The sequence below is a fragment of the Macrotis lagotis genome, chromosome 2 (assembly GCF_037893015.1).
Source record: "Macrotis lagotis isolate mMagLag1 chromosome 2, bilby.v1.9.chrom.fasta, whole genome shotgun sequence".
Taxonomy (NCBI): Eukaryota; Metazoa; Chordata; class Mammalia; order Peramelemorphia; family Peramelidae; genus Macrotis; species Macrotis lagotis.
In genome coordinates this window covers 234,446,757-234,457,596 of record NC_133659.1, presented here as the reverse complement: position 1 = coordinate 234,457,596, position 10,840 = coordinate 234,446,757, and the positions used below count along the sequence as shown (strand labels likewise).

General features: G+C 34.0%; 1 protein-coding gene and 1 long non-coding RNA gene across 2 annotated transcripts in view; both read right to left on the bottom strand.

The window, feature by feature from the left end:
* Window positions 1-2,077: 2,077 nt before the first annotated feature.
* LOC141514394 (uncharacterized) overlaps window positions 2,078-10,840 on the bottom strand; it is a 73,052-nt gene continuing 64,289 nt past the window's right edge. The window contains exon 11 of the mRNA XM_074225192.1: window positions 2,078-5,506. Within this exon, the coding sequence (XP_074081293.1) occupies window positions 4,103-5,506 (1,404 nt within the window). The 3' untranslated portion in view covers window positions 2,078-4,102. The remainder of the gene's footprint in view (window positions 5,507-10,840) is intronic.
* On the bottom strand, window positions 5,728-9,950 carry LOC141514396 (uncharacterized). Its single transcript, XR_012476022.1, has 3 exons — window positions 9,869-9,950; window positions 6,600-6,709; window positions 5,728-5,806 (listed from the first exon to the last, which is right to left on the bottom strand). It is a non-coding gene; the product is annotated as an uncharacterized LOC141514396 (long non-coding RNA).

Here is a 10,840-nt window from a genome sequence, read left to right as displayed (position 1 = left end):
GGCTTGCTCACTTTGGAAATTCACAAGGTTTGGAGTCTCCAGAATAATCTCCATCTAAAATGAAAGCACAGATCTAAGGCATGCAAACAGCCAAAGCCCCTGTGCATAGGGCCACTTTATTGACCTTGGAATGAGAGGGTCTAAAGACTCTTCCCCAATAGCATCCTTTCTCAACATTCAGGGAATCAAACCGAGGATAGAGATCCACCTAAGAGAGAACTAGGTGGAGACTAAGGCCATGGCCTTTTGAATGCCTCCATAGCCAATGAATAAATCTAATATTCTCCATAAGATTAGTTAACCAGAGCCAGTTTTATAAAGTCTACACATACACCAAGTCTCTCCAAGGTACTTCCATTCCACTTCATTCTCTACATGGGAAGAATCATCTAGGGCACTCTCTATATATGTCACTGTTAAAAATTCTCAATTATAGTAAGCAAACATCTGTTCAATGTGTATACTTCTAGAAACATTCCAAATTAATAGTAGAAAATAAACACAGAATCAGATTATTTTATAATCTTAAAGAATAAACTATAGTAGCCACCTTGTTTGTTAATCCTAATTTAAGGAATTGCTTAAACATGAGTTGATTTCAATACATTATAATTTTTTCCCCTATAAACTTTTGTCTTAATATTTGGTTTCATAGTTATCAACTAGACTTTGGGTCTGTACAACCTTTTATTTACACAAATGTTTAAAGGATTCCAAAAACAAAGTGAATTAACATGGTGAACTTTATCATTTTCATTTTAAAAGATCCCAAACAATTTTATTTTAAACAGAATTTGATAAAAGTAAATCCAAAAGTAAGACTTTATTTTTATAAGAGCTGTGTGTGGATAAGATTATGCTTCAGTGATTTATGATTCAGTCAACAGGTAATTCTGTCATCTCTTCATTAACTCTGGTTGTAATTTCTCTATACCTTAATGAGTGGTTTTCATAAGAGCTAGCAATTTATTATTCTGCAGCTAACCTGATATTGAGTCCCTCTGAACTTAAGTGGGCTCTCAGAACATAGACCTAGAATCAATTAATGAGTCATACAATCAACATATCCTTGAAAAAACTTAAAACTTTCTCCAAACTGCAATGGACAAGGCCTTAAACTGATAAGGAAGTTTTCTTCATTTCTTGAGAAATTCTGATTTGCTATCAAAAACCTAGTGTAAACTGAAAAATAGAAGTATTTGAAGAAGTGATTTCAGTCTTTGGTATTTAGAATATCTGTGCTAATTCATTGGGAGGAACAAAAGTTTAAGACTCTCAAAACAAAAAATGAAAAATGTGAGGCCCTAACAAAACTAGAACTCAAACTACTCCATAAAGTCACTGAAACTAACTATTGGTTTAAAAAAACAGGTTCAGGGAACCAAAATAGGTGCACAAAACACATAAGCAGATAAACCTAGAAGACTAGTGTTCAATCCCGCCCGCCAAACACATCTACTATACTTAAGTGCTCACTGTTTGCTTGACAAAAAAAAAACTGCTAGGGAACAAGAAAAGCAGAAATTAGAACACCGTCTGCCATATTACTAAAATAAGCTCCAGAGATATACATGACTTGGACACAACTGGTCAAGAATAAAAAAATTAGAGTAGCAAGAGAAAAGTTTCCTTTTGGATTCAAGGATAGGAGAATTTATGACCAACAAGTTAAAGTGAATGATTTTGATGATATAAAATTAAAAATGTTTTATTCAATTATCAAATTTCCAGTGTGGCCTCTCAATATTAAATGAGTAATATGTGTTCATTTTTTAACCAATTAAATTATTAGAGATATTCTTTATTGGGTCTGATGATAAATATTTTACTTATTTACTTATTTATCTGATGATAAGTTATTGAATAAAATTCAAAAACTAAAGTATTCAAAATTAATATAGCTAAAATTGAGAGGTAGCTAACTAAGAAAAAATATATGAAGCAAATTTTTCTGTTAAAGGACTATCAGATATCAAATACAAAAGACTATCAAAGATACATAAGGACTAGATTTGAATTTATAAGAATAAAAATCACTTCCCAATTGACAAGTGATCAAAGAACATAACAGGTAGTTTTCTAAAAAAAGAAATCCAAACTCTCAACAGTCATATGAAAAAAAATCTTCCAAATCATTAATAATTAGATAAATGCAAATTAAAACAATTTTTCAGATTGTCAAATAAAAGCAAAAAAATAAAATGACCAATGCTGGAGGAACTGAAAATGGGAACATCACACTCTTGATGGTTGCATTGGTGCAGGTATTTTAGAAAGCAATTTGGAACTATGCCATAACAGTAAATTGTATATTCTTTGCCCTAGGGTGATTCCAATACTAGGTCCCAAAGAAGTGAAAGAATAAGGAAAAGGACCAACATATATATAAAACTTGGTTTTTGTAGTAGTAAAGAACTGGAAACCAAAAGGAGTACCCATCATGAGAATGACTGAACAAATCATGGTATGTGAATGTAATGGGATTCCATTACACTATAAGAAAATATGAAATGACAGTTTCAGAAAAGTCCAAGAACTCTTGAAATGATATAGAGTTAAATGAGCAAAATCAGAACAACTCCAAAAAGAAAAACACCTCTGTAAAAATCTAAGAAGTCTAAGCAATGCAGTGATCAACAATGATTCCACTATATTAATGATGAAGCATACTACTTACCTCCTGATAGAAAAGTGATGAACTCTAGATGCAGAATGAGATAAATTTCTGGTTATGGTTAATGTGAGAATTTATTCTATATGACTATAAAATCTGTTAAAGTTATTTTTTTCCCAATGGGGAAAGGGGAGAAATGGAGAGAGAAAAATAAATGTTTATTTAAATTAAATTCATTAAACGTTTTAAAAAAGTACCTGGGGCGTATATACCACAGATGATTTTAATTATGTCTCTAATAATAATTGTTACCTTTTATATAGCACCTACTATTGTTCCAGGCACTTTACACATATGATTTCATTTGTTCCTCACAACAACCCTGTGAGGTAGGTACTATTTATTATCCCCATTTTACAGTTGAGAGAACTGAAGCAAACAAAGGTTAAAAGACTTGCTCAAGGTCACACAGTTTGTCTGAAGCTGTATTTGAACTCATCTTCCTGACTCCACTGTACTACTTGGCTATGCTCTGTTCTTGCTCTCTCACACAGGGATTCATATACTCATACATCACACTCATGTGTAGGTATGTGAAAAATAGGTCTTAGAAAAAACTGAATCCCATATCTCTGACAATAATGGAAACAAAGTATAGTGTGTCCACACATGAGAGGATATAGGGTTGCCTTAATAAATGGCTAGGACTCTCAAAATTTAATGGAACAGGAAAAAAATTAAATGCAATGCAACAGAAATTAAAGAAACTTCAAATTTCCAGTGTGGCTTCTCATTAAATAGAGAATATATGTTCATTTTTTAACCAATTAAATTATTAGAGATATTCTTTATTGGGTCTGATAATAAGCATTTTATTTATTTACTTATTTATCTGATGATAAGTTATTTATTTATCTGATGATAAATAAGCCTGAACTTTTGCTCAATGCTTTCATTAATTTTTTTAAAAAAATTATTATTTCTGGGATAAAAAGAGTACTATCTAAGAGCTTTCCCATATTCCTTACACTAATTCTTCCCCTTTGTGGTTGCTATAATGTTTGATAGCATGGTGAAAACTCTTATTACAGTGACATCATAGGTAGGAGTTTTTCCCCATTTCAAATTTAATAACATTAAGTAGGTTTTATTCTAATTAAGGATCCATCATGTGTATTTTTCGATGTTTACAAAAAAGATCCGAGTCCTGACTAAAATTTTTCTACATTATTACATGAACAAAATTGCTCCACTGTGAATTCACTGATGAGAATGAGGGCTGAGTTCTGATTAAAGTCTTTCTTCAGTGTGGATTCTCTGATGTTGTGGATATACACTGAAGACTTATACATTAGCTACATGTATAGGGCTTCTTTCCATTGTGGCTTCTTTTGTTAGTAGTAAGGTCAGGTTAAATACTAAAACTTTTGCTACACTTTTTACACTCATAGGGTTTCACTCCAATGTGGATTTTCTGTTGAGTTAGTTTCATGGATACACTGAAAGCTTTTCCACACTCCTCACATTTATATGGTTTCCCCCCTGGATTTTCTGGTGATGAATAAGGTTAGAGTACAGACTAAAACTTTTGCTACATTGATTACATGGATACAGTTTCTCTTCACTCTGCATTCTCTGATGAAGAATAAGAGCTGGGCACTGAATAAAGGTTTCCCCACATTCACTGTTTGGATTCTCTCTGGGGTGTATTCTTTGATGCTTAATAAAATCTGAGTTCTGACTAAAGCTTTTACTGCACTGATTACATTGATAGGGTATCCTCTGATGAAGAATGAAGTCTGAGCTCTGGATAAAGACTTTGCTAAACTCTTCATATTTATAGGACTTCTTTCCCGTGTGGATTCGCTGATGTTTAGTCAGATCTGAGCTCTGACTAAAACTTTTATCACAATAATCACACACATAAGGCTTTTCCCCAGTGTGAATTCTCTGATGTTTAATAAGGTCCGAATGACGGCTAAAATTTTTGCTACATTGATTACAAGAATAGGGTTTTTCTCCAGTATGGATTCTCTGATGCAGAATAAGATTAGAACTCTGACTAAAAGTTTTCCCACATTCATCACATTCATAAGGTTTCTCCCCAGTGTGGGTTCTATAATGCTTAATTAGGTCTGATCGCCTACTAAAATTTTTACTACATTGATTACATGGATAAGGTCTTTCTCCAGTATGAATTCGTTGATGATTTATAAGGTCTGATAATCGACGAAAGTTTTTGCTACACTGACTACATGGATATGGTTTCTCCCCAGTGTGGATTCTTTGATGCAAAATAAGGACTGAGCTCTGATTAAAGGCTTTCCCACACTCATTACATTTATAAGGTTTCTCTCCAGTGTGAATTCTTATATGTTTAATGAGGTCTGAGTTCTGACTAAAACTTTTATTACACTGATTACATCGATATGGTTTTTCCCCAGTGTGGATTCTCTGATGTAGAATAAGATCTGAGCTCTGACTGAAGGCTTTTCCACACTCATCACATTTATATGGTTTTTCCCCAGTGTGAATTCTTTGATGTTTTATAACATCTGAACTCTGGCTAAAACCTTTGCCACACAGGGTACATGGATAGGGTTTCTCCCCAGTATGAATTCTCTGGTGTTTAACAAGATCTGAGCGTCGACTAAAACTTTTATTGCATTGGTCACACTGATAAGGTTTTTCTCCAGTGTGGATTCTCTGATGTAGAATAAGATCTGAACTCTGACTGAAGGCTTTCCCACACTCTTCACATCTATAAGGTTTTTCCCCAGTATGAACTCTTTGATGTTTAATAAGGTCAGAGCTCCGACTAAAACTTTTGCTACACCAATTGCATGGATAGGGTTTCTCCCCATTGTGAATTCTCTGATGTAGAAAAAAGGGCTGCGCACACATTGAAAGTTTTTCCACACTCATCACATTTATAAGGTTTTTCCAAACTGTGAATTCCTTGATGCCTAATAAGACCTGAATTCCAAGCAAAACGCTGCCCACAGTGATTGAAATTATATTCTTTTTCCCTTAAAGAGTTACCTTCCCCCTCAAATTCACAGGTTCCTCTGCAATCAAAACCCTGAAGAATATCCCTATTGGGGGTGCCACACACCTCTGTCAGGGTTTCTGAATTTACTGAAATATCCTTCTTTGTAATCAGCTTCTCATTTTCAATCCTGGTCTCACCATCTGAAATAAAACATGAAATATATAAATGGCATCCTCTCTCATAATTGAGAAAAGGGTGACTCCACTAAAGGAAAGATGTTGATCCAAACCTAAGGAGATCATTAAATACTTACAAACTAGCATAAGATTATAGAGAACAAACAGTGGTGATATGAAGTTCAAAGTCATATCAAGGATATGCCCTTGAAGGAAGAAAGTTTGATAGAGGTTAGTAGACAAGTGAATCAGGGAGAGAAAAGATGGTAGAGAATAAGGGAAGAAAGGTTCAGAAGATTGGTAAAAGTATCATCACTGGAACCAATAATAATAGCTGGCATTAACAGTTATAAAATTTATAGAGTTATGTAGAGCTTTAAGATTTGCAAAGAGTTTTACAATTCTTAGAACATCACAGGCAAATGAAGTAACTTGCCCAAGGTCACAAAGCTAGTAAGTGAAAGGGTAGATTTGAATTCAGTTCCTCTAAACTTCAAGTCCAATGCTCTATTCACTGCACCACTCAGTTACTAATAGAAAAGGTGAACAGTTGAATTGGGAAGTCTGAGTAAGAATGATTAGGAATTTGGAAATTTGCATAAGGAATCCAGAAAGGAAGAAAAGCTGGGTAAAGAGATGACCAGATACTAGGTCTACTTTAATAACAGGGGAAGAGTAACAAAGATAATTCATTTATGTAGTGCTTTGATATCTACAAATCTCTTTCTTCACATCAGGTCCATGAAATAGTTATTACAAGTATTATCTTTGTTTTATAAGTGAATAGATTGAGGCTTAGAAATATTAAGTTATTTACCCAAAATCAGTCAGGATTTGAACTCAGGTCTTCTAACTTCAACTCCAAAGCTCTTTCTATTACACACCAGGCAATGGTAAATGGCCAAGAGAGAAAATTTTCTATAAAAACTGTTAAAAAACAATGTCTGTGCAAATATCATTTAAAAAAGTAATTGAGATTTGATGATTTACTCAAAGAATAAACATTTTAAAACATCTATTATATACTAAAGCACTATGTATAAGACTTAAGTATACAATGATAAAAATAAAGCAATATTTGTATTCAAACAGCTTAGATGTTTAACTTTTAATTACATTTTATTTTTTCAATTATCAAGCATCTATTTTTCTACTTCCAACATCTTCCCACCTTACATGGAAGAGGAAAATGTAAAATAAAACTCTGAACAAATTACAATAGTCAAGCAAAACAAATTTTCATATTGGCAATATCCAAAAATATGTGTCTCAGTATGCATATTAGCCCATAATCTCTCTGTCATAAGGTAGAAAATATCCTTCATTATGAGTCCTTTGAAATAATAATTGAATAATGCATTTATTAGAGTTCTTAAGTATTTTTGAAATTATTAGGTTTTACAATGTTGATATTTTAGCATAAATTGTTCCCTTGGCTCTTTGCTCCCTTCAGTCTACTTCAGTGCATAAAAGTCTTATCAGCTTTCTCTAAAGCCATCTCATTCCTCATTTCTTACAGTATAATAGTATTCCATGACATTCATATATAATGTCAGTTCTCAATTGATGGACCTCTTTGGTTTGACAGCATAAAAAGAGCTACTATACATGTTTAGCAAGTAAGAGCTTACATTCTAATGAAGGGAACAGCATCTATAAGAATATACAGAAGAACTACAAAATAAATAAGGTAGTTTGGTAAGGAAAGGTACCAACATCTGGAAAAGTCAAGATAGGCTTCTGAAGAAGGCTGAGTTGCATCTTAAAGGAAATTAAAAGTTTCAAGACAAGGCACTGAGGAGGAAGAACATTCTTGGCAGAGGAATAGCTAGTACAAAGGCACAAAGATGGGAGTCAAAGCTTCATGTGTGAGGAATATTGAATTGACCAAGAAAATTGAACATTAGGGTACAATGTAGAGGGAAATATAATATGTAGGAAAATATTAGGCTTTGAAGATCCAAAGAGAGGAGTTCATATTTGATCATAGGAATAACAGGAAATCACTGGAGTTTATTGTATTGAAGGAGAATTACACACAAATAAATGTTTGCTTTAGAAAAATTATCTTGGAATAGGAAGAAAAAATAAGTTAGACCAAAACAGAGATTATTGTCCAGGTAAGAAAAGATGAAAATTTGTATTAAGATATTAACTGTCTGAGTAGAAAAAAGGGGGACATATACTAAAGATGTTATATAGAAACAAGTAAATAGTCAATTGATGGGGGATGAGGCTGAGGGAGGATTCGAGGATAATAGTATGGTTGTGAGCCTGGGTCACTAGAAGAATGATGGTGTCCATAATTGTAATAGAGAGCAGTTAGGTGGTACAGTGGTTAGAGTACTGAACTTTAATCAGGAAGACTCATCTTCCTGAGTTCAGATTTGACCTCAGACACTTAGTAACTATGTGATCTTAGACAAGTCACTTAACCCTGTTTGCCTTAGTTTCTCATATGGAAAATGAGCTGGACAAGAAAATGGCAAACCACTTGAGTATCTTTTCCAAGAAAACACCAATGGGGTTACCAAGAGTCAGATATAACTGAAATAACTGAACAAAATTACTGTAATAGGGAAGTTGGGAGGGGAAGGATAGTAAGTCCAGCTTTGAGCATGTTAAGTTTGAGAGGATTAAAAGAAAACAATTTAAAATGTCTAATAAGTAGCTGATGATTTGAGGCTAGAACTCAAGAGAAAGCTAGGGTTGTATATAGAAGCCTGAGAATCAAATGATAGAAATACTAATTAAGAAATTGGGAAGTCTGTGACACATGATCATTTCAAGGCAGATATAGGACTTTAAGAACTCTAATCAATGAAATGGTCAACCATTATTTCATAAAACCATTGATGAGAGACTTTTGGACATGATCAAAATAAGAAATTTGTTTTGCTTGGCTATGCACATTTGTTACAAAGGCCACTGAAAAGTAAAGAGAGGGAGAAGAGGGATCTCATAGGGAATAGACTTTATTATCAGTAAAGTCTGAGTTGAGGTCCAGCTCGGGTGGAAGAGAAATCTGGCTGGGGACACTTGAAGGAAGTTAAGATTTGAAACAGTAGTAATAGACAATGGGACAGAGAGCAATTAAGGAATAATAAAAGAACTGCTTTGCTGCAGCAAAGGCCTCAATGGAATTAGATAATATAAATTTGTAGAGGATCTAGGTAGCATGATTGCATGTCTTTCTCCAATTCAGCCGCTTGTGGGTAGGATAGAAGAAGCATATGCAAGTTTCAAGGATTGGTATTTTTAAGGCCCTATACAGTGATAAATATGGGGACATGGAATTTGTGGACAGTACAATATTGAAATGGTTAAAGAGTCAAGACTGAAAAAAAGGGGGAAATGAATGTGAATAGAGACTGTGATAATCTGGAAGAGTGTTGAGGGATGATGATGAGGAAGACAATGTAAACCAAAAGGTATAAAAATCAATGTGAGAGATGTCAAGCACCTTTGGGGCAAAGGAAACGAAGAATAGAAATGGGAAAGAATTTTAAGTGTAATATTTAAGACAGTCCAATTATAATTCCCCAGCATGGAAAAGAGGTGAATCTGCATTTCTGAGTGTTATACCAGTACATCACAACCTCTAGTAGGTCCTAACAGGCTGGAAAGACTCCAGTACAGGTCCATAAATAGCAGATTTGTGGTTGCCACTTGAGAGAGACAAACTAACTGAAAGAGTGATTAAGGCTTTGGCCACAGTAACTCAAATAGACTGTATTCCAAGAAACTGGAAGGTTGTGACCAATATCAGTAGAAGGGGTACTCACACCAACGAAATGATAAATCCCTGGAGTACTTAAGACAAATTTCAAAGGGGAAAGACTAATGAGGAGTTACAATGGAGAAAATGTCTGATAAGTGACTATTAAGAATAAAAAGTCACAGGATTTCTTGTATATTTTAATGTAAGAAGTTAAAAAAAAGGTGTAGAAGTCTAAAGGACTATGCCTAGGGAATCTGACTCCTTTCTTAATGACAGAAAACACACAAATACATTATATACAAATAATGAACACTATGGACCTGGCTATTAGAACTCTTTATGCAGACAATAAGATAGTTTCTTACTTTGTTGGAGGAGGAATTCTTGAGAGGCATACTTAGGCTGGATCTTCATCAGCTTAAAGTGGATACTTGAGACATTATGGAGCAGTTCAGGAGTCACCATCTTCTCTGAAAATACATTGTATCCATATGAAGGGTCTGAGGCCTCAAAAAATTGGATACCATTATAAGGAATTATAGTTATAATGTAACAAAAACTTCTGAGATATTTTATTACTAGGAATTTAAAAATATCTTCAAGCTTACCAAAGGGGCTCTGGGAACAGAAGTATAGGAGTATAAAAAAGAAAAGGAATACATTATGTTTAAGTTTTGCTTAAGTGAATTTAATTTTGTTCAGCAGAAATTTATTAAGCACCTGCTTCATGCTAAGCAATGTGGTTATGATGGCAAAAAATGAAAGCACTTGCCTCCAACAAACTTCCTGTAAATCCTTGTCTTTTGCCAGGAAGATGAGGAATTTCCACAAGAGATCAAAATTTCCCTTTCTGCCTAATTTATCCATCCAGCCCACAATCCAGTCTTTCTATACTCTCCACAGCCTCCCCTGAGACCTGTTACTCAAAAAAAGAAAAAAAAAAGGAAATTTTGGTGGCTTAAAGAAATGACAAATGTCATCATGATCACATATTCTTGTAAGGCTAGTGACTAGGACAACTTAAGCACATAGAGTTTTAGAGATTCTCTTATGGAATCCCTTATCTGATGGATAGAATTGTCTAAAAACAAGAAAGGAAGAGTGGTAAAAACTCACATTTTATTAGGAAGACAACATGGACTACTAACTTTTATTTAAAGTGATTTTAAGATGGTTAGGATAGAACCAGAACATCAACACTATTTTGAGGTGAGAGACCTTCACAGTATTACTTATTAGCTTCGAAAGAACAATTAAACCTAACTCAATCTGCCATCTTCCTCTCCACATGAGGATGACACTATCCTGACCCCGGCATTCTTGGAGTGCTTTCCCGC